General features: G+C 46.9%; 2 protein-coding genes across 3 annotated transcripts in view; one reads left to right on the top strand and one right to left on the bottom strand.

Moving 5' to 3' along the window:
• Positions 1–10,836: 10,836 nt before the first annotated feature.
• FAM181A (family with sequence similarity 181 member A) lies at positions 10,837–11,706 on the top strand. Its single transcript, XM_030004758.1, has one exon. It carries the CDS (start codon positions 10,837–10,839, stop codon positions 11,704–11,706), a length of 870 nt encoding a protein of 289 aa, XP_029860618.1.
• Positions 11,707–12,173: 467 nt separating this feature from the next.
• Positions 12,174–23,896, bottom strand: part of ASB2 (ankyrin repeat and SOCS box containing 2) — a 35,150-nt gene continuing 23,427 nt past the window's right edge. For both annotated transcript variants that reach the window (XM_030004867.2, XM_030004877.2), the window contains 3 exons: positions 22,860–23,421; positions 18,953–19,106; positions 12,174–18,203 (listed from right to left, as the gene is read on the bottom strand). In XM_030004867.2, coding sequence (XP_029860727.1) covers positions 18,067–18,203; positions 18,953–19,106; positions 22,860–23,421 — 853 coding nt within the window. In that variant the 3' untranslated portion in view covers positions 12,174–18,066. The remainder of the gene's footprint in view (positions 18,204–18,952; positions 19,107–22,859; positions 23,422–23,896) is intronic.

Below are 23,896 nucleotides of genomic sequence, written 5' to 3'. Positions count from 1 at the left end.
GCATCTTCCAGCAAAACAAATCCCTAAAAGAAGGGCCCTGTACACCTAGGTTAAGCTTTTAGACTGAAGGTGATTTCTTCACCAGTGCAGGCCTGGGGACTCCTTCAGTATCCGAAATTTAAGTTCTACCACTTACAACTGGCGAACTGTTTTAAATACATCACATTGTAATCCTGGACTGCTGGAATTAGCATTCTGTTGAGCATGTAACACAGTGGAGTAATTTCTTTCTGAGAACTATTGCAAAAAAAAAAGGGGGTAGGGGGAACTGACTGCTACTAATCAAATGTTAATTTAGTAGAGGCCATCTGAGTAAGTCTGCGTTGACATCTGGAGAGTTGCACATAAGCTTGTGCTCATGTGATCCCCTGAACTGGGATCTATAGCAACACATATATGGTTATACCTCTTCTTGTAGGTGGGAAGGAGACTCCTAGCAGGACAGCAAGCTGCGTTTTGACCTTTCCTTTTCCCATTTATTTTCAGTGCAGGCAGCTCTATGGTCTACAGATCTTTCTCTGATAAGCAGATGCAGAGCTTTTCTTCAGCCAGGCTGGCAAACTGGTAAGCCACTGGTGTCTTCTAGTTTACTTTGTGTCATGCCTCTGTGCTAGAACAAACAGCAATTGCTACGTTGAGGTTTGCCAAAGTATTGCTTGCTGTCCTTGCAGCCCAGCTCCACAGTATACCTCATGAAGAAAATAATAAAAATTCTGACTAAGTATTTTAGGTATAAAAGCCTCCTCAGATATAAAAGCCTCATCATATATAAAAGCCTATTAGATTTCGTTGCTAAGGTGCACATCACAGTGCAAGTAATAGACATTTAAGCTACTATTAGAAATAGCTACAAATACTTCTCATTCACCGTGAGCAACTGATAATAGAATTTTGTGAGTGAAGCGCTACTTTAAAGCATCATCTATCTGGACTAATTTCTGTGGCCCCCATGATGGATCAGACCTGCCTCCCCAATACCACTGTCTCTCATGTGGAGCTCTGCACATGCATGGTGGCACAGATCTAGCTTGTGCAACAGTGATAGTCTTTCCTATGTAGCAGATCCACTGGGGGAGAAAGAAAAGAAGACAAATGATAGACTTGGCACCAGACTTGCAAAGTTTGGCCACCCAACTTGGACAATATATTCTTATTGTTATTTGTCATAAACAAAATATTCACCTTGTTTCTTTATTAGCATTCTTTCTGCAGAAGATGGTTGAAGAGACTGTGATAGGGCCAATAAACATTCTTTTTTTTTTTTTTTTTTTTTTTTTACTTCAGCATATCGGTCTCCTGTTCTAAGTCCTTTACATTCTGCAGAAGCACATACCAAACCCTGCTGCCTCTCATCAACACCCACGTGTAGGAACCCAGTGGATACAAACACCGTGATATCCCAGACAAGCAGAGTGCTAACGTGCTCCAAGTACATAGCTCTTGTGTTTTTCATGGAAAACTCGTGGGGGAACCTAATTTGGCACCTGTAGAAATCCATGCCCAGCTCAAATTTGTCTTCAGTGGGAGTAAGGAGCCCAGAACTGCTGTAGCAAACACCCGAGCTCCAGCAGAGACTCAGCAGAGACCAGAGATCACTGATACTTCGCTTAATATTGGCTTTGTGATTTGTTCAATTTCTTCACTGCAATATGTACTGCAGATCCCATTTCCCCCTGAAACTCTTCCTGATGCTTTATGAATGCAGGATTGGTCCCGAAGAGCTGGACTGGAGCGCCTGGAAGGTGCTGAGCACACTTGGGCACCGTTGAACTGAGGGAGCTTTGAGGCTGCTCAGGGTTTTGCTCAGGCATCTTTGAACCTTTTGCTTGTGCAAGGGACTCCTGAACGCAGAGGCTCATTTGTTCGCCTGCAATGGCTACTCCTACAGCGCATCGTTTAAGAAGCAGTACCGTGTCAGGAGAGCACCTCCCAAATGCACTCCGGCACCGCGGTGTGAAAGGTGAGAAGAGAGTAAGGGAATTTTCCCCACTTGATTCGTTATAAATTACAATTAAACCCCTGATGTTGGCTTTTCTGGCTGGAGTGATAGCGTTTCTTCGGCTGCTGCTGCCGAGGCAGGCAGCAGCACTGGGAGGATCGTAGCAAAGAGGAAAACAAACAGCGCGAACTTCTTCGAGGCGGGAGCAGAGCCGCTCGCAGCTCGCAGCTCGCAGCTCGCAGCTCCCAGCTCGCAGCTCGCAGCTCCCAGCTCCCAGCTCCCAGCTCCCAGCTCCCAGCTCCCAGCCGGGCTCCCGCAGTGCGCTCTAGCGGCACCTCCGCGCCAGAACCCGGGCTCGGCCTCAGCCGGAGCCGGCAGCCTCCCGCCTGACCCCCGGCTCCGGGCGGCCGGCGGCAAGGCTCCTCTGGAGCACAGCAGCCGTGCCCGCGCTGCTGGCATGTGGATCTTGCTGTGAAGCCACGCTGGGAGTCAGCGCCTACCTTCTCTCCCCGAAACGCCGTGATCCTGCCTTCAGCCGGAGCTGGTTTATCGGGCACGAGCGCTCCTGCCTCTGGCCCTGGGGCTTCGTGGTACCGTCAGCACACCCCTGAGAAAGGCACGTGGACAGAGGTGGCTATTCCCTGGAGTGGAGCGACGCGGCGGATGGGCGTTCTCCCCAGCTGAAGGCCACATACCTGTGTTAGCACAGGCTGTGAATCAAATGCATCGCGCTGAGAGGCAGACCCTGACATACGGGTTTAGCCCCGAGGTGCTCAGCACAAGGGTTTGGGCACTGTCAGGGCAGTGGGGATGGCAGCAGCCAGCACGGCAGAAAAGCACCTGTTTCTTCTGTCTGTATGATAACCATTGCCTCTCCTGGGGAAGTTTATCCACCTACCTGCCTTGCAGAAAAGCAGGCCCTGCGAGGCTCCTTGTCCCCGGGTTGGTCAGCAAGTGCAGCGTCCTGTTCCCATTTCCTGGCACTCACCTCCCAGGGACCCTTCTAGGGGTTTCTGGCGTGCCCCTCAGCAGCAGCTGCAGCCCTCGTCATCTTTCCACACTCCTTTGAAGCATAAGGACAACTTTAGAGAAGGACATTTCCAAAACTGGGATGGAGGCATAACACTGCAGTCGGTACAGGCTGGTGCTACTTCCTTGAGCAACTGCTGCCTACAGCAAAGGTGGCTGAATTTTCCAAACTATGTGTAGTGTTAAAGTTATGAGTCAAGACAACAGACAGCATAGAGAAGGTGTAGAGGTCTCTCTAGAGTTTTTGCTAGGCCTTCTGCATGCATAATTCAGCCCAGCTAGGCTGGACACTGCGCCTTCATCCTAGCATCCCTCCGGAAGGGACACTTGGGGCTGGAAGAGCTCTCCAGTAGCTCCCATACTGCAGTCCACCAGGAGAGTTTGAAGATCTGGTCCCAGAAGAGGGGTGTAGTTCATCAGCTATTTCTAGCTGTCATTATAGGTTAGAAGGGATTTTTTTTTTTGGTTTGACAATAATAACCCATGTCATTTCTAACTTTGTTTCTCAACAGAGAGAAACTAAAATAGTAATTACAATAGTTTTTATTCTCTATATCAATGTTATGTATGAAGTACCTCAAAAAAGTGTGGATCTGAGGGCAATTTGTACTGCACAAACACAGTCTTAGCTGGGACTGCAATGCCACAGAAACCCAGTATTTTACAGCCCCTGTGGCCCGTTAATGCAAGGAAGGGAGGGAGATGAAAGACAGCCCTCTTGATCAGACACCACCTTGCTCACCCTCAGAGGGGATGGCAAAGATGCTTTAAGCAAAGCTCAGCCTCCCTGAACTCCCTCTGTGCTGAGCTTATGCACCCACAGGTCTGTGGGTGATGCTCACCCACCGGTCAAACCAAAGCTCTTGCCCTGCTCCGCACTCTGCGGGGTGCTTCGGCAGCACTGGTGGGCAGACACCACGTCTGGAAATGCAACAAGAGAGGCAGGCAGGAGGAAATGTTAGGGATATAACGACACACCAGTGCCTTGCTAGATAGCTGCCCGCCTGCACCCTCATGGCCAGACTGCCACAGGGGGCCAGCTCAAGGCAGCACTGCCTGGGGCTGCCTGCACCTTGTCCCATGGCCGAGGGCTGCCCAGCTGCAGGTGCAGTCCCGGCCAGGCTGTGGGGCAGGGGCATGCCCCCTGGTAAGGAAATGCAGGTGCAGGAGTGACAGGGGTGTGTTTCTGGCTGCACCCAAGCTGGAGAGCCTGGCACTGATTTCACAGCAGAAACACCTGCGTGGAGAAACCCTGTCCAAGAGAGTGGAGCAGGGAACAGGGCTGTGAGCCTGGCCAAAACGTGGGCAGGAGGAGCACTACCCTTCTGGTCTGGCATGGCTCTTCTGTACCGTAGGCTCGAGATCCAGACTCATCCCCTGCCCAGAGCTCACTGTGCATTTCTTTTTTTGCAGCTTTTAAGAGAAGCCTTTTCATATGCTCATATTCATGTCTGTATTTTTTTTAATCCCTTTTGCAGCACTATTTCTCATCAACAGAAGCTCCATGTAGCATTTGGCACTGAATTCACCACTGATCTTGAAATACTTAATTACTCCAGAATTATGTAAAGAAACCTATATTTGGCCCTGCTGCTGCTTCTCAGTGCATACCTGCTGTGTGGGGAGGCTGGATTTAAACCTCCAGAAGGACCAAACCAAGGCCAGGCTCATTTTTAAACATTATCTAATTTACCAGAGAGGCAGTGAAAGGCAGGATGGGCTTTGATCACGCCTAATTATAGAGTGTAATATTGGATACATGGATACAATATTGCCATGGGTGTTTTTTTTCTGCACAGAAAAACAAAATTTTCCTTAAAGAAACAGCTGTGTCCTGCCTGCAGCCTGCAGAAGAATGGCATTAGTCACGTGCAGTCCAACACGTAGCACAATTGTAAAGTTCGCTCTATGAGACTGACAGGAGCTATTCATATCGGCCCCCTCCACCATCTGCCTGAATGGCAGGCTGCGGGGTAGCAGTGGCCCCCCCTCACCGCCTCTGCGCGGCCTCAACACTTAGTGCCTGCTCAAAGTCTGTCCCCAAGTGCAGAAAATCGGGGATTGAAAGCAAAGAGAGGATGTCACTCAGGTCAAAGCAGACTGTCAAGAGGAAAAAAAAAAAAGGGGGGGGGGGAAGAGTCAAAGCTTGCTGTGGTGGGAGTGCCAGGTTGCTCTTCTCCTGGGAGCAGAGGTGTTGGCTTCAACAAGGAGATCAGAGGGAGAGCAAAGGGGACAACTGGACAGCACGAGTCTGGGGAGAAATACATATTCTCCTTCCTTCTTCCCTCCCTGAGCTTAGAGGACTCAGCTCCTGGGCAGGACCAGGCTGCGGGAGGGTCAGTGCCAGGGCAAGACATCCCGGCTGCTGTCTGCAGAGCCTGCATGCTGGAGTGCAGGAAGGGATGCCGAGGGCTTTGGCTGCACCCCTGTGCACACACTGTCAGACATCCCTCAGGAGCTGGTGGCAGGGACCACAGACCTGCAACCATGGTCACCATTTGCCTGTCCCAGATGCCCTTCAGGTCCTTGGACTGGGAGCCAGGCTGCTAGCTTTGCCTACACCACTTTTCTCACAGATTAATTTAATCCTCAGAAGTATTTATGAAGGTAACATAGAGATTTTTTTCCCTTTCAAATGAACCTGCAGGTCCTGGGATGGGCAGGCTCAGGTCCTAGGCTGGGGCCAGGCTCTGCTCTGGTTCCAGAGGACAACCTGTTCGGAGGCCTGAACACCATCAATGCCCCCCCTTAGAAGTTCAGACTGGATGGAGAGGGATTCTTTTTAGTCCTATGACCTGTTTTTCTTTCTCATTTTCAGACAGTGACATCTTTCCTTGTGGCAGAAATTCCTGCTATCAGTGCCTGAGGTGCGTGGCTCAGAGTTACTACAATCCTTTCCTCTCCCATTGCATTCACTCCTAAGGTCAGCCAGTTCTTGCAGTATGATGTTAAATAACATCTTCCGTTTTTATGCCATCAGTGCATCATTAACATCCTTCCACTTCAGTCACTGTCAACAAGAAATCTAAAATCCAGACTCCTGAGGAAGAGTTTTAGTGGTCTTCCTCCATCCCAATACTTCTCCTCTCCAGGCCAATAATTCTGGTTTCACCATCAGCCATCATCACCTCCCCTCAGGCTCCTGGCTCTCCTCAAAACCCTTGCTCTCTCTTTTTCCAAGGGCGAAGGCAGAGCAGAAGCTTAGAAAACAGCAGGTGAGTGAAAAGATATCATGCAACTGAAATACCTTTGCTTTCATCTGCCCTTAATGGACAAAGAAAAGGGACCATTCAGAGGTGGCCCATCTGGGAATTTTCCAGCTTATTTTATTTTCATGTTTCAAAACAATTGGAGCCCCATTTTCCCTTTGCTTTAAGGTGCACATTCATTAGGTTTAACAAGGAGTCACAGGATTGTGACCCAAATGGGGAAAAATAGTTGAAATTTTCCACAAAACAATGGAAATTTGGTTTTTTCCTTTCCTCTCCTCTCCTCTCCACTCCTCTCCTCTCCTCTCGCTCCTCAACACAAACAAGCAAAACCTCTAGGGAATTTCTGAAGAAAATCTTTTGACCATTGTTAAGAAGCCTTATTTTTCAAGTAAAAATCTGAAAGGTGTGTTTTGGGTTTTTTTTTTAAATTAATGGAGGTTGCCTAGTTTTAACACCCATGGGGAAGAGATGAAGATAACAGTGCTTACCATACAGATGTGTACCTCAGACAAACAGATACCCCAAATCAGGGAGGGCAAGAAGCCACAAAGAGCTGATTTCAGTCCAGGCCTGCCCAGAAAGTGTACCATGTGGTACACACATTTGTTATCCTGACAGTGGGGTGAACCCTGTGACAACACCTGTTGCTCAGGCTAGGATGGAGAAAAAACTCTGTTTTAGGGGAAGAAAAAGAATTTTGAGCAAACTAGTATCAAAACAGTAACTTCTCTAGCATCTCTGTACCACTAACCTGTTCACTGACCTGCTCTTTGCTTTACAGACCATTAAAATAACAGCAGTGATTTGGGTGTTCATGCTATTTGAACTGCTCAGGGCACTTACAGCAGAAAGATCCCTACCCCAGTTAATGGTGTGCGTTGCTGTTAGTGGGTCTGCTTGCATGGTCCAGGCCAGCCTGATGCTGGAAGACCTTTGCTGAATGGGCCCCTTAGCCTAGAATTAAGCCGTGGGAGGTTTTAGTGTAGAAGTGGCTAAAGGTTGACATCACTTACAATGAGTGACACTTTAAAAACACTTCCGAGGTATTTCTGTGTAAGAAAATCTTCTTTTCTGTCTCCCTTATTCAATCGTGAAGGAAATACTGCATGTTTAGGAGAGGCCTGGCTGCAACTTTGAAGTGAATGGATTTATTCTTGTGCTTTACTTAAAAAAAGGAGTTAGAAAACTTCACATACCAAAAATTCCCAAGAAGACAGCTGTCAGGGGGTGACATGTCGGATATGAAGTGGCTCTCCAGCTGGTCCCTGTCTGCATGCTGGGAAGGCATGTGGAGACATTTTTTCAATTGCTGTACTAGTTTGACACGTTCACAGTGGAAAATGATGTATCATTCTTGAGCCTTTAGTTGGTGGACACTTCAAAGTGCATTGGATCCTCGGAGAGGAGTGCCCTATTGTTAATTGTTCCTTTCACATGTACATTGGGATGAACATGGCAAGAGCAGCGAGGAACAAAAGGGCTCCGGTGGCCTCTTAGAGAAAACCCTGTGCAGCTCAACCTGAGTCTGACCTTGAAAGGGTGGGTTGCTCTGGTTTTTAAATCCTGCTCGCCGGTTCATTCCCCTCCGGCTCCCCACCGTTACCCAGCTGCAGGGGAATGGGATGCCGGAGCAGCGAGCGCAGCGAGGCATGGGGAGCCCCTCCACTGCTGCCACGTGGTGCCCAAGGAGCCACATCCTGGGCAAGCGTCCTTCCAGGAGGGGACAGGCACGGCTAGCGTCTAGGGGCTTGGAGAGGGCTTCTGCAATGGGCGTGCTGGAGGGATCCTGGGTTTCCCTTATCCTCCAGCAAGCAGGCAAGTCATATCCACCCTCCTCAATCTAACTGACCCACTAGCCCTCAGTCTCACAGCACAGGCCAGGGGCCTTGAGCCCCTATGATTGGATATAGGGTCTCATAATACATGGCATGAGTTTCCCAGGCCTCTGAGGACACAGTTCATTGACATCCTGAGACAATCCTTTGCTCCCAGCCACCTGTCCCACATCTCTCTGTCTCTCCCTTCACCCTCTTAGGCAACTAACTAGCTGTATTGGGAGATTGCACTGTGCAACGTGGTTTCCAAGTTGGGTTCAAAAGCTCAAGCACAGGAGGCAGTTTGTTCCTGCAGAGATGTAATCCCTTGGTGTGCATCTCTTTCAAGGAGCTAGACAAAACCTCTCCCTGTAGCCTCAGCTGCACAGAAAGATCTGTGTTGGGTCACAGAGAGGCCAGGCTCTGGCTAGCGCATGCCAAAATAGATGCTCAAGCAGGTGACTGGAAATTGCCCCCCGAAATGATCCGAAAGGAGAAGATGGCACAGAGATTTGCACGCTCACGTGAGGCAGATGATAGAGGGTGCAGGCAGGGCTAGCTGCCCCAGGTCTCCTAAGGAATGAACTGCTTCTGAAATAGAAACTGGGAGGAAAGAGGCATGTCTGTGGTGGCAAATCAGCCACCGTGTTACAGCCCACCGTGGTACCAAAGGCTCTGCAGCACATTCTGCTCCAGGATGTCCTGGCCCTGGGGTCTCCCTAGACCTGAAACACCTGAGCCTTGGCACCAGCACTGGGAGAAACGATGTGAATAGGGATGGCGGCACTGGGTGCACCAGTACAGAGACACTGAAGAGTCATCCCTGAGGCCTCTGCCCAGAGTTTGGTATAATGGCACAGTCTGGATCTTGTCCTGCTCTGAGGAAAATCAGAATAATAGAAATACAGTAAAATAACAGTAAGATGTAGATGTTGTCAACCCTCAGTGCTCATGCCTTTGATTCCTCACATCAGCAAGGTAGATTTTACTTGCAAAACGGCTTGGACTTCTGTCCCTTCTTTCCCCAGGGCGTGCGTGTGTTTGTTCCAGATCTGGCAGCATCTCCCTGAGGGTAGGTGCATGCGTCCTCTGCCCCTCTCCACTCTTCCCATCCCCAGGGTGCTGTGGGCTGGAGGGCAGGAGCAGCAGCACTGCTCTGGCTGTGGGAGGCAGTAGGTCCTGGGCTGGCACACAGGCTGCCACCAGCTCTGTGTCGTTGGTGTGTCCGGTGCACACCGAGGGCAGCCCTTCTGCTCTCCTATTCCTCCAGCTCTCAGTCTTACCATGCTATTAAGTTATTGCCACCCCTTAGGGACAAGCCTGAGAGAAGGCGGGAGGGCTCGCATAACTCTGGATCAGTAAAGGAAGCAGCTCAATTAGCATTTCACACGCCTTTTCTTCCCTCTCTTCTTACCTTCCCTGCAGCGGGCATGCTTTCCCCTTAAAGGATTGTCCTGTTTCTGCTCCTTGCCAGCGTTGGCAGGGTGACAGTAGTCGAGTGTGCAAACTTGTGCTATTGTCCCCAGGCCAGGGGGAGTCATGGAGACCCACTAATATGACACAGGAAAATGTTTGCTGATGGCAATTCTATGGGCTTTGTCTAACTCTTTCTCCATCATGACGACTCGATTTAAGTCTCTAACTGTTTGACTACAGATGCAAGAGTACTATCCAACTCCATCCTTTTGTCCGGGTAGTTTGAATGGGTAATTCAGCTTTTGTGTAACTCAATTGAGGGGGCAAACATAAAGACAAGATTCTTGAGCGCTCAAGCTCCCTTTCCATGGATATCTGCACATCTCTTTAGAGATTTGTTCCTTTCCTACCTTTTTCTGACATCATCCTCCCCTTAAAAAAAAAAAAAAAAAAGGCTCTGATGGGGAACGGTTAAAAGTAGGCTAGCCCAGTCCCCTGTATTACATTGTCCTGTGCCAATGAAGCATGGTTAGTATCAGCCCCCAGACAGCTTCAGGGAGTGCAGAGAAAAGGGTGTCTAAACTTTCCTAACTCATCCTCAGCATTTTCACTTCAGATTGTGTAATTTTTAAAAAGAAAGGCCTCTGTCGGGGTGAAGAGGATAGGGAGAATGGTAGAAATCGCGGGGAAATGATTGTATTTATTAGCTGTCTTTCTGTGGCTGTCCCCATGGTGACAATTTGTGATGGCAAAGAATGCGAGGAGGGGAGGCTGATGCCTGATTGGGATGCTTTGTATTTGGCAAAGTGGCTTCTGATTGGCCTGGGAGAGCCCCGAACTCGCCGGAGTCGATATTCATTCAGCTTGCTCAAGTGCTTGCTAAACTGCATCCAAACACTGGCGGGCCCTGGCTGCCTCCACCGGGGTTGGCGGTGTGTAACCTGCCTAACGAGATTAGCGGGAAGGGGCTCTTCTCCTCAGTGACTCTGCAGCCGCCAGCACCGGCGAGAAAAGCCGCCGCGCGCCGGGTGAGTGTCCGCGCTTGCTTACAGGGAGATGGGAGCGGCCGCCCCGGCTTCTTTCCACCTAAGTGCTACCTAACAAGATTAGGCGCCGGGATGGCTGGCATTCGTGAGCCGGTCCCTGCGCTGGTGTGTGCTGGGGCAGTGGTGCGGGGCGGTGGGCTGCCGGCGCGCGGTGGCTCCGTCGGGAGTTTGCCGGCACGGAGTTGAGCTGACAGACGACTTGTTTGCGTGGCTGAGAAATTTGACGTGTCCCCCCACCCTCCCTCCATTTGCTTGGTGCTGTTCGAACCGAGGCTTCCCACTTTTAAGTCTGCCTGTCGTGTTTCGCAGGTTTGCCAAGGTTTGTCCGAAGGCGGATTATAAACTTTTCATGGGAAACTCTGCACGGCACATCCACTGAGATGGCATCGGACAGCGAGGTAAAAACCCTACTGAACTTCGTCAACCTGGCCTCCAGCGACATCAAAGCGGCTCTGGATAAATCGGCTCCGTGTCGCCGGTCGGTTGACCACAGGAAATACTTGCAGAAGCAGCTCAAGCGGTTTTCTCAGAAGTACTCACGGATCCCACGGTGCCACCCCAGCAAACCCCCCGAGTGCAGCTGGCGCAGGGGGGCAGAGGAGCGGGGCCGCGGCCCTCAGGCCGAGGCACCTGACCCCAGCCCCCATGGCGGGGCTGCCGCCGAGAAGGTGCTGCAGGCAGCCGAGGCGGAGGACAGCCTCACGGGGGAACGGGTTTTGCAGGAGCAAAACCCTGAGGCAACCAGGCCGGACCAGGTGCCCATGAGGAAGCGACAGCTCCCCGCCTCCTTCTGGGAAGAGCCACGGCCGGCCCAGAGCCTGCCGGCCAGGGCTTTTGCTGCCGGCCCCGAGGGGCTCCCGGCCCCCAGAGACCCTCCTCCCTACGAGGGGAAGAAAAGTAGACGGAGCCCGGATGCTGCCGGCCCAGAGAGCCCCCCTGAGCCTGCCCTGCATGCTGGGGAGAAGGACCCTGCCGGGGTCCTCTCAGGCCGGGTGGGTGCCTGGACCTGCTGCCCCTTCCCCTGCCCTGGGCCGGGGGTGTACCAGCCCCCGGGCACGCTGCCCCCGTCGCCCTTCCCGGGGCTGGGGCTGTGGAGGAAGAGTGCGGCCGCGCTGCCGGCGGAGGTGCCGCACTTCTGCAAGGAGGCCGACGGCACGGGGCAGAAACTCTACAGGCCCGTGGTTTTGAAACCCATCCCCACCAAGCCTGCCGTCCCCCCGCCGATCTTCAACGTTTTCGGCTATCTTTAGCCGGGGGGTGTTGGAGTCACACTGACCACGACAGCTTCTGAGAGTGAATTGAAGCGCGCAGTCGGGCACCAGGCGTGAGCTGCTGGCAGCGTGGAGCGGCGAGGGGAAGGAGCCCGGTGATCACACCCTCTTCCTCATGGGCGGGCTGGAGCGAATTAGTAATTGCTGGGAAGCTACTCGAGCTCCACTCTCCTCTCAGTACACGGGTATAAATCGGGAGTAAGCCTTATGAAGCCGGTGTCACAGAGCGTGAGGCAAACCCTGGCTCTTTCATCCACGGGCATTGTTTGAGCTGTGGCGAGCGGGGCTGCGGGCCATTCATAGCCGCACTTGTGACACCTAGGAGACCTCCTCCATGTGGGAACATCTTTCTGGGGTTGCCCTGCGGCAGCAGCAGCGAAATGAAATGAATTAAGCCCATTCAAAGAGTTTTTGTACTTTAAAATAATTCCAGAGAAGTCAAGATATTCAGGTCACTTCCTTTTGCGTCCAAGAGACTGGAAGGACAGTATTTAATGTAGAAACCACACTTGTGAATTGATTTAAGCTCTTCTTGTATGTAAATACTGACAGAATTAAAAGAAAAAATTAAGGGAAGAAAGCAGGTAATTTTATTTTGGTGATTCTGCAAATGCAGTCTGTTTATTTTTGCCCCACTCGGTAGACAAAGGTTTGATTTGCAACTGGTGGGTAGATATGAGGGCTGAAATCTCTGCCTATTCAGAGTGATGTAAATCAAAAGTAATTCTTCTGGGGCTGGGAAATTAGCTAGTGTTAAGCTGGTGCAAACAGAAGCAGGATGAATTTCCACAGCAGAAATTGTTCTGCATCAACAGAACAAATGAGAAATTGTATTAGTTGAATACAAAACCATAAAATATGATAGAATAAAAAAGTGTATAGAATAGCCTGCCTTGATTTCTGGCTCACAGACATCTTTTATTTTGTCTGATTTTAAGATGCTATCACAAGACCCGGCTGCGAATGATTTGCCTGGTATTTTCCCAATTATTTTAACAAATTGGCATTAGAAAAGTTAAATGGGGATTTTTAAAAGTTAGATTTCTCTTAAATCCATGGAGAAAGTGGTGCTAAGGCACAGAACATGAGATCTGAAAGGTTTAATATTGCAGGCCTATGTATCTATTCGGTTACACTGGTGTAAATCACTGAGGTCAAGAGAAGTGTATTATGCTGGGGGGGAAAGGGCCAGAGAATGGACACCTGTGATTCCCAGGGCCTGAACGTCCTCTCGCTGAAGCTAATGGGAACTTCTCCCAGGATTCAATAAAAAGTGGCCTCGATTGGCTTGGTCTCTGGCTAGCGTAGCTCCCTATGACTCTTGGTATCTCCATGAGGGGAAAAACAGGCAACACTTCTCATGAGCACGTTGCAGTCATGAAAAAATTATCATCTTAAGCCATTGTAGAGTATCATTTTGGATCTTCTGATGGGGCTTGGTGTTATATAACCAGGTTGCAACTTTCGTTAGGATATGAACTACTCTCAGGCTAAAAGTAGCTCATTCTTTCCCCAAACCTCACAGTATATCGCACCAATGTTTACTTTTACGGAAAGAATGGCTGTAATGTGTTAGTCCAGGAGGCCAAAAGTAGAAATGGAGATGGTTTTCCTTGCTTTCTCCCTGCTACCAGCACTTAATATATGTATCAAGCTTGTATAGACTACTCCTATAGGAGAGAGAGCAGGAAATGGCTTTGGTAACACATACCTGCAACTACATGCAAGGTGCAAGGTGGTAAAGAGCTGATCTAAGACTTAAAGACATCAGTTTAGATCTTGATCCAGAAGTGAAGATGTGAATATACTTAGATGTCTGTCCCTTTTTGTCTTTTTGGAAAAAAAATTCCCTCAGGAGACTCTGTCCCTCGCCACAAGGAGGCTTTAACAGAAACCAGAGGTAGTACCCCCATTTAAGTTAATGGGAAGAGAACTACTGCTCTTAATTTGCAGAGCAAGGAATTTTTTACATGAAAGTAGGGGCGCTTTCTTACACCAATAGCTCTGTGTCACTGTTGTAATCCAGAGGAAGCCAGATGCTGAACTCTGTCTCAGTGCTGTTAATGCAGAGCAGTCTCCTTGGCATTGGTTTGGATTTCTCTCTGGGTGACCAGAGCAGGTCGTGGAATGAACCACAGGTATTGCAGTGATTGCTGTGGACAAGTGTTCCTGCTTGAGTTCAGAAGGGAAATTTGAAAGTGCTGCCTATTGTACCAGAATATGGATTTCTATCAAAATTAAAATACTTGGAAAAGTGGATAGCCTCTGTAGAAATTTTATTTCTGAAGAAATCCAGAGAAAGAAGAGAGTTAAAATCAAGTTTCTACCTTTTGGATATTAAATTCTTTGTTTTCTTTTTCTTCTCTGAAACTGTTTCTCATTTGAATGTATGCTGCTGTACATTTTCCATGTAGTAGAACAGCATGTTTTTAAGTGATGATGAAGGATTGAATCAGACCATTCCAAATTACTCTTGACACACAGATATTTATGCACTTACCCTCAGATTTAAACTGATGTTACTTTTTAAAATCCTTAAAATCCATGGAACTTCCCTCCCCAGCCCAGGGCAGGAGGTGGCTCTTGCTGGGGCTCTGAACTGGAGCAGCAGTGAAGTCAAACACAAATGAACAGAAGACAATTGTTAAGTATATTCAAAATCACTGAATGGGGATGTGCGAGACTTTCCAAAAGGTTTGCAAAGAATAGCAACTCTGTCTCCTCTCTAGCAATACTTACTGTTCTCTCACCCCTGAGATTAACATCAAGATTATTAATTGTTCAGTCTTGGATTGATTCAGACTTTTCCTGGCTATTTTTGTGTTTCGTTGTTCACTGTTGCTATTCAGATAGCTGACAGCCTTCAGAATCTACTTGTTTATTCATACTTTGTTTGAAAGATGGAAACATAACATTTGAGAGCTGCTATTTACTACAACAATGCAAATTTAAACTGTTAAAACCACAATAGCTTTTATAAATAATGGGAAGGAAGAGGTAAGTGAAAAAGCTTTCATACAAAATGAAATAAAAAAAATCAAAAAAGTGCACAAGAACATCAAGTGAATTGCACGTGATGCAGTTAAAAAAAAAAGTACAGTAACCTGGTCATGAAATATTCCTAGAACATTTCACATAAAGTCATCATCTCTGAAGGAGTCTATCTATCACACTCAGTAAAAACAAGCCACTTTACCTTGCACTAGAACTACTGATCTGCTTACAAAGCCTAGTTTGTTTGGGTTTTGGGGTATTTGTCTTTTCACAGTAACTTCTAGATAGATGCATTAAATGCACATTGAATTTGTGCAGATTCAGTATTGCCCACAAAATATTGTGTCAATGGTTGGAGTGGAGAGGTAGTGGGCTCCATTTCAGTGCAAATAAATGTAAACTGAGTGTGTGAAGATTTGCTGTAAGGATCAAGCAGAACGGATTTAATAACATTGTAATTACCAGATTTTCCCTTTAACACTCTTGTCTTCTCAGTTTCTGTGCACAGTGTGCCCTTATCCTTCCTGCAGTTGTGGTACGTTCCTATCAGACCAGTGCTCTCCAGCTCAGTGACTGTCCTGCTCAGGACAGATCGTTGAGAGCAACCAGGACATGGGTCTCCCAATAGAGATGAAGGTCTCTTGGTTGAAAGAAGAAATGAACTTTCCATACTTGCTCCACTCAAACCCAGTTTCAACTTCTCCAAGGATATAAAAAGAAATGGCCGCCCCTGAGACTTTTGCATATGTAATGATGTTGGCTTAGGGGAAATTCCCAGTTTGGGGTAGCTTATGAAATCCCACCCCCGTGGTTATACATGCAGTTAGTGATTGTGAATCCTTCTATCAGCCAGCGGTCTCCAGGGCTGTCACCGCACACCAAAAAAGCACTTAAGTAAATGGTCTCCACCAAGCCATGTCTGTATCCACCACCCTCTATGACTCTGCTCTGTTACATTAATTTAATTTCAAAGAATTTTCTTCTGATTTATATCAATATAAGACCCCGACCTTCACTGCTCAGCCCCATAAAGTGAGAGATGCATGAACTCCACAGGTGATTTTCTGTCTCTCAAGCTATTGCTTACCAATTGCCTTCATTGGCAAAACTGGTCTAAAGATTTCCTGTTCCCCATCCCTTACCCTCCACCCAGTATTTTTCCAACCTGAAGCAATTCCCTGTTCACACTACAGGAGACAAGGGGGTAGATCCTAAACTGGTGGTATTGGAAATCACTGCATGAAATTTCAGCAGTGGAGGAATCTCACCTGACTTTCCAAAGCTTTGCAAGAAGATCACTGTTCAGTGTGAATTGAAACTCTGATGGTTTTTCAACTTCTTTTGCATTTGGGAAGGGGACAGCTATGGACAGAGTGCCCGTAGCTGTAACCGATTCTTCTTCTGCTCGCATCCTGTCCCACAAGTGCTGAACACATTTCACACAAAACAATCACAGAATCTGAACTTGTGTGCCCAGACTTGTATGTGTGCAACACTTTTAGTCCTTTGTTAAGGTATAAAACTCCACACAAATAAAACTTGGTGCAATGCACTTTCCCTACTTATATTTCTACCTGATTCCATGGATGGTATGCAGGCCAACAAACAAAACCAGATCTGTCAGGTCTCTGGTGGGGAATCCAAACAAACCATGGTGCACAGCTCCTTTGTCACCTAAGGTAAGAATGAGTGTGCTTCTAGCATAAGGTCTGCAAAGATGTATTTCCAAATTTAGGCTCTTCCATCTTTACTTAGGTGCCTGGTTAGGAATGAGACACTCATCAAATCAGTTCAGCAAGTCACACCTGTCAACTAAGCTGTAGTCACACTGCCAATAACCGTTCATGGGCTCCTCGGCCTCCCCAGCTGTGAGGGAATGTGACTTGTTAAAAACTTCAATAAAAGAATTTCACGGACAATTATAGCAGCTCAACTGATAGACGGTAACTTGTTAAGCTGCCATAAATCAATTGTGGATCTGAGCTGTAAATAGGTGACCTAATTTTCAAAGAAGATGAGATAATAACTTTCATCAGTGTCAAAGGGAGCTAATAGATACTTCAAACTTCCAAAGTCAGGAAATTCAGGGCTAAATCCTAAGACTTTATTCTGCCTCAGTAATATCTGACACCAAATGTGGTCCCATTGGCTTATGTGGAACTACACCTGGCGCAAGCAACTCGGCATTGTTTAGGCACCTGAATAAGGATTTGGAAGCCTAATTCTGGGTATTTGTTTTCATAAATCCCAGAGTCTGACTTTCATAATTTTGAAATAATCTCTCTTCTTCCAGTGATGGTATTGTTATAGCCACAGAGGTCCAAGGAGATAAGAGAGGCTGGGTTTTGTAGGGACAAGATCTTCTAGGGAAGGAACAGATAAAGGTGGTTTAGCAGTGTTGCCTCTCCCTATGTACCTTGCCTCTCTCCTTTGCATCACTTTCTGTTCCTTCTCTAGGGCTTTGTTCTGTTCTGACACCAGCTTCATGACAGAGTAAAGCTACTGTTTACAGTGCAGCTACTTCTAACTTACACCAAAAAAAAAAAAAAAAAAAGAGCTCAGAGTTGCTTTCAACTCCAGTCTACAAAATTCTCTCAAGCAGAATTTCACCTAACTTCTTATTGCAAATGTAATACAAAATGAACTGTATTTACTATGTGCAAATACAATTCTTACATCCTTCTTAAATAAACCTCTCCTTGACTTTTAAAGGAACCAGCATTTCTGGATTTTAGTCTATTAAAAAGTTCTGAGATTTGAATGTTCAGAAATCAAGTACTCCACTCAATAAGAAAGGTCCAAAAAATGAAAGTAAAAGTGTTAGCAAGATGGTGTCAAAGTATCAAAGAATTAGCAACCAGCACACTTAGCAGAAATCCAAACGGTAGAATAGAAACTAAAATAAAAATCTCAGTCAGTGAAGGAAATGTGATTGTTGTCCCAAATATGCTGACTCTTGGCAATTTCTGAATTGTGATCACAGCAAGGATGCTAAGCTCCACCGCAACCCCAGGATACCTTTGAATTCCTCACTGATACTTGCTTCAGCACTACTCATTTTTCAGTGTTGGCTTTCATTTCTTGGTCTTTGCAGACCAAGCTCTGAGGTGAATCATATGTGTTTTCTCTTGGAAAACCTAACAACAGTCCTATGTTTAGCTCTCTCTCTCCTCCATTTTCTTCTCACTCATGCTTCAGAAGCATATTTCTCTTAGATTAGTCATTGGAGGGCGCTTGACCAGGCCAGCAGCAGTTCCTCCCCATGGTGCATGACGTGCACCCTCGCCACGCTGATGACGCTGGGTGCCATGCTGGGAAGGCGCTGCATGTCCGGTGTGCCTGGGGTCACTGTGTGTAATCATGCTGTAAGTATCGAATCAGTCTGTCCGGGAGAGGCAAGGTGTCAAGAAGTTTAATGCGGTTTCTTCCAACCAGGCTTCGTACCTTGATGCGACAAAGGTGGGAAAGAGGTCGTGGGGGCTCTGAAAGACAGGCAGTTTGGAAACATGAGCAGAACAGGTTTGAACTTTAGAGGGACAGCTCAGCTTGGCCGGGTCAGTGGCAAGAGGAAAATGGGAGAAAGAAAGAGGAATGAAAAAAAGGGGGCTTTTCTGTAATGGAGGGATGATGCATCTGGCATTGGTGGCAGCTCATCTATTCCAAGGCATGACATAGGCTGGAGGATGGGGTGCTGTATCCCCTCTTAGCCTTAGCAATGGGCTTTCTAGGAGGATTTAAACAAGCCCCTTCACAGTACTCAGCCTTCCCACTGAAAATAAATGTAATATGTACCAAATTTAGCTTGGTGCCAGAAAACTAATTCTGGTAATATCTATGAAAGACTTTGGATCCTGAGGGAAAGGATATTTAGGAGAGCAGAATATTAGTAAAGGCTTTAAAGCCACTGGTGCCTGCTGGGCTGCTGTGGAAATGGTCATGCTATCTGCCTGCCCCGATCTGACTGTACCCCAGGTGCAGCCAAATGGGCCTTCCTGCACTGGCAATGCTCATTCCCAGTGGGTCAGATCCACAGCTGCTGTACATTTAACATCACAGAGTCAGTGACACCCCAGCAATTTTTAGTGCCTCCTACCTGGTCCAAAATGTAATTCAGTTTCAGTAGGGAAATCCTATCAAGTTTAAGGGGTGAATACTAAGAGGAGATGGTGACTGAGGTTTTGAATCCAACAGCAGGACTATTTGTGCCAGGTTCTCTCCTGGGTGACCATACCTGCTTTTTCTTTAATGACAGCCCAGTCCTCATAGCTGTCAATATGTTCCTTGAGCCGGGAACAGAGCTGCACATTACCCACGTAATCCAGGAGAACATCGATGATTGGCCCAGCCCAGCGACTCATCTCTGGAGTAGACACCATTTCACAAAACTTCAAGGAAAAACAAGTTGACTACAGTCAGTGGGACATGAATGCACGTGTGGAAACTGCAGCGATAGCAACAGCCCTGACAGCTTTGGTGGTCCCACCCTTCTACCAGCTGTGAGGGCAATTACCAGTTTCCCTTCAGAAAACTTCAACTAAAGTCTCTTTTTTTTTGCAACTGAGGGTAGAATCCCCTCCTCACAACCACAGGAAGACACGAACCCCTGGTGAAATCCTAGCTCTGGAACATGGAAAGGATGCTGAATTTTTTACAGGGTTCAAATGTCCTACTTCGGCAGAAATGGGAGGGCGGAGGAGCTTTGCCCCAAGCCAGTGAGGGAGCTGCTGAAAGGTCAGTGCAGCCCAGGGCACTGTGACCCAGTGTGCTGGGTCCCTTTCCCTTCTTGGGAGGGGCTCTGTGGGGCAACTGTGCACAAAGGAGGCTTAGGGAAAGAGGGAGATTCGGCAGAGCACAGCACCTCCTGCTTCTTGTGAACCCACGAGTATCTGCAGCTTTTGGGGACCAAACACCTTACTAGAAACAAGTCTGGGGAAATCTTTGCACAGATGAATCCAAGGCAGTTTTACTCGCTCATGGGAGAACTATCCTGGGCCTAATACAGAGGCGTCTTCCTTACTCAGTGCTGGATCGGGCAAATTTTCTGTTGCCCCCAGTGCAAGCTGCAGAGTACTCAGAGCCATTGCATGGAGGGCTGCTTATGGAGATACTGAAGAACACTTAAGGACCTGACTTTAAGCAGTGTCATTTCAAAAAAGTAGTGACTTCTCTTCCCACTTTAATCTAATATATAAACAGCTTCATCTATCTCTGTTAGGGTGCTGCATATGATGAAGATATCTGTGGACTTGTCTGCATGTGAGCAGTCGGAAAGTTGAACATGAATTAAATCATGCTGTGTGGATAAGAACTCAGGCACATGGCCGAACCCGATGACTGAATCATGGTGGCTTAAGCACCATCCATCAGCTTAGTCACTGAGACTGTCTGCAAGCACCCTCCAAGCCCATCCCAAACAGGAAAGAAAATGCACCAGCTTAAACCTCTTTCAGTTTAAGCTCCTGCAACTAGATCAAATTTGATTATACATGCATAAGCCCTAGCTCAAAATGCATTAAACTCTTGTGTGGATGCTCTTACTCAGAAATAAAATTATATTAGCTCACCTAGGAAAGAATAAAGCTGCAGAAAATTATAAGGTCATTTTATTGAAAGTTGAAAGCATTCACCGTGTTTACTACTCTCCTGACTTTTTTTTCTTTTTACTAAGCATCACAATGTAGTGTTTCCCAGGAAAATTAGATACAGTATTGCCAGGAGGATCCCAGTGGACAACCCACAGTTTGCTACCTGGACCGCTTATAGGAAGTTCGGTTTAGTATATCCGGCTGTTATTCTCCAGTGCATATGCCATTGCCATGCAGTTACCAGTAGGATGTGCAAACTGGGGATCTGCACTACCACCTCCAAGCAGTAACTCCACTTTGTCAGAGTTTAAATGAGGACACATGTGTAGGGCAATAAAACACTGGATCTTACTGCTCTCCTCTTCTTGTCTCCACCAGAGACCTTGCCTGCCTTTTTCTTTCTTCCCTATTTACAAGCTCAGTCTACAAAAACATTTTCTGGAATAAAAATTTTCCAAAATATGTCGCAGGAAAAGAAGCACAGCAAAACAAAGAAAATAATGCAAACCTGCAACTACAGGCAATGGGACTGACTCAGGGACAAAGTGGCTCTGAGCCTGCAGTCTCGGTAGGCCCCTGAATGCCCTCTCGCGGCAGTAGGATACTTCGCTCCCCACGTTCACAGTTTTGACATTGCAATTCTGGAAATGTGGAGTGAGACAGCAACCATTTTTCTGTGTTCACTTTCTCCAGGACATATTAATTTAGTAGCAACAGTAATGATTTATAGTTATGTATTTTTCAAATCCACTTCCAGTAGCTCATAGTCTTCACTGTATAAGGACTAACCATTCAGATTTATTATGCTTATGTAATCTTATACAAGAAAATAAAAAATGCACATCTTTTGTATGGAGAAGGCTGTAGTTTCATAGGATCCTCTATATTTCAGAATACAGACCATATTACAACTACATAATGAAGCTACACCACACAAGCCTTACCTTTATTAGCCAAATTCCTAGCAGTAAGAAGCAGATTTAAAATAATATTGGAGGGAAGGGGTCGCTTTTCCTCTGTATGCATTTGTCCCTCACTGGTCTCTCTCTAGGCACAGATATAATTTTATACAGCTTTTGCTACCTGTGCCTCACGTGGTCTGACCTTTGAGGTGGTGACTCCGTGAGTGACCTAATATTTTGTTAGGCGCTAAAAGTAGTTTTAGGTGAGATCCAGAGAGAAATAATGTGCTTAAATAAGTGAAAACAGAACTGGTTTTGAGTGGCTAGGCTGCCATAGAGGGCTACAGACAAACTGTCTCTCCTTGCCTTGGAATTCCAGGCCTCTGTTCACTCTACATGCTATACCATATCACAATTCAAGAACTAGAGATGATATATTTTATTAATTTTTCTTTAACAAAAGAAAGTGGTATCTGTTTGGGATAAGAGATTATTTTGATGGACTCTTACAATCCTCTTTCTAAGATTTCTTTTTGTTTGTTTGTTTCCCAGACATGTTACTGGAGAGTAAAGTCTTTTGGAAGACAGGACTGATGAAAAGATCAAGATTTCCTAGGATCTTTTAATGTTTTCCTTTATTCTTTCCACCACCAAGGAGCATTGATTGGTGACCATCTCTTTGGGCTAAATGACTTTTTCTTCTGAATCCCTCAAAGCTACACTTAAACTAGATAGAAGCTGATTTATTTCTTCCCTGATTCTTTGCAAAATAGAAAGACTGCTGTGCTGAAATTTCTTTGTTGTGTTGCATGTTGAAGGGTAGCAGATTTTGATTGGAGGGTCAGATGTTGTTTGAGATACATTGGAAAGAGTCAACATACAGAGATCAGAAAAAAATGTGCAATCTGAGATTCTGCAAAGTCCTTTAAGGGATTGAGAGTCTAAATCCAGCTCAATGAAAGCTGAGCCCAGCTGTGTTTTGGAAAGGACTGCAAGGATACACATGTAAAACATGGATATCTAAAATCTGTAAGTGGCTTTGAAAATATGCAATCATGGCATCTAAATCTCCTAATCTCTTTTGAAAACTTCAAATATAATGCACAGTCATATAGCTAATGCAATGATTTATGCTCTCTCTCCAGGGTTGCTTATCCTGTAGACTTGGAAATTGCAACTATTTACATTCACTAGTTTACCCTCATAAAGTGAAGCACAAGACAATTTTAATTTAACCAGGAGCTTAAATTCCGTATCACACAAAACAAATCTTACTGGGCAAATAAACCAAGCAGGTTTCTACTGCCCATATGCTACCATCCATATGCTACCACCCATATGACGCTGCCTGTCAAGAAAACATGCTTTACTCCTGGCACCTCAGGTCCAGAGGAAAAGAATATTGTAGATCTGACAGCAAGGCTGTCAAGATGGCTATAATTCACTGCAAATTCAAGCTAGGGTCACAGCCGCTGTTGCCTACCATCCTGCTGTCATTGAACATGGACTTGGAACATTCACAGACTCTTATTGAGCCTTTTTTTCCGTAACTAAAATAGGAAGGCTGGGAGAAAAAATACATTAAAGTTGTCAAGATACATGGGTAGGAGATGTCCTCAGAAGTACTGTAGGTAGACTAGGCAGTGCTTACCTGTACTGTGGTTGGCTCCTTGGACAGCTGAGGATCATTAAGTCTGTCCCGTCTGTAATTTAATGCAGGGTGTAGGCCATTTCCATACTGACACTCAAAACAGGAACCTGCGTCACAGCCCAGATCCAGGAGGTACTTCAGCACAGAAAGGTACTTCATCGAAAACATGATGGTAGCCGGAAATGTGGTGGGATGGCTTGATATATAGGCATTAATGTTTGCTCCATGGTCAAGGAGCAGTTTCATGGTCTTCAGGCAGCCATGGCGGATGGAGATGAGTAATGGGTTAATGAGGTCAACATTGGGGTTGGCTCCAGCTTGCAGCAGCAGCTCCGTGGCGTAGATGTTGTTGTTAAAAACAGCAAAATAGAGGGGGGTGGTGCGTCTGTCCTCATAAAGGCAGGACCGTTCATTGGAGAGGGTGGTGTTGACATCATAGCCAGCATCAATCAGCTCTTCCAAGATGTCATCATTATTGCGTTCAGCCGCTAAGTGCAGGGGGCTGATGCCACTACGCTTGATGCGAGTGCGGCTGGTCACAGGGATCAGCATGGTGACAACCCTGCCAGGTAGAGAGTCAGTGAACAGCAGTGAGCTCTAGGGGATCTAGGGGATCTACAACCATACAGCAAATCGTAACCGTATGGTTGTAACCATAAGAGAGAGCCTGCTAACTCAGGCACAGGAACAACTCCCTCTGAGAGAAACCAGGGTGTGAACTTGAAACCTGTCAACAACTCCCTGTGCTCCTACCTTGCCAAAAATATGAGTTGTGCGACACCCTCTTTCATGGAGGAACAAGTTTTTTTAAAATTATCACCCAGTTTCTATGAGGTAATGGCAGCTACAGGGATGGTTACAATGGAAGAGACAATGTGCTGGCACTCACCTACCCTGTTGTAACTTCTCTTAGGTGCCACAGCCCAAATGGCAGACACCCAGCCAGATCTCCCAGACGTTCTGCACCTTCATCATCACGCTGTGGGTCGGACTGGAGGAACAGGCGCAGAGCCTCTGGCCTGAGGTGCCAGCAGAGA

This window comes from Aquila chrysaetos, chromosome 2 (assembly GCF_900496995.4).
Source record: "Aquila chrysaetos chrysaetos chromosome 2, bAquChr1.4, whole genome shotgun sequence".
NCBI lineage: Eukaryota > Metazoa > Chordata > Aves > Accipitriformes > Accipitridae > Aquila > Aquila chrysaetos.
Note: the sequence above shows the minus strand (reverse complement) of the source record. Positions and strands in the feature narration are given on the sequence as shown.

Bases quoted from the DNA above. Each gene is read 5' to 3' on its own strand.
- FAM181A (XM_030004758.1), top strand. From the start codon at position 10,837: ATGGCATCGGACAGCGAGGTAAAAACCCTACTGAACTTCGTCAACCTG.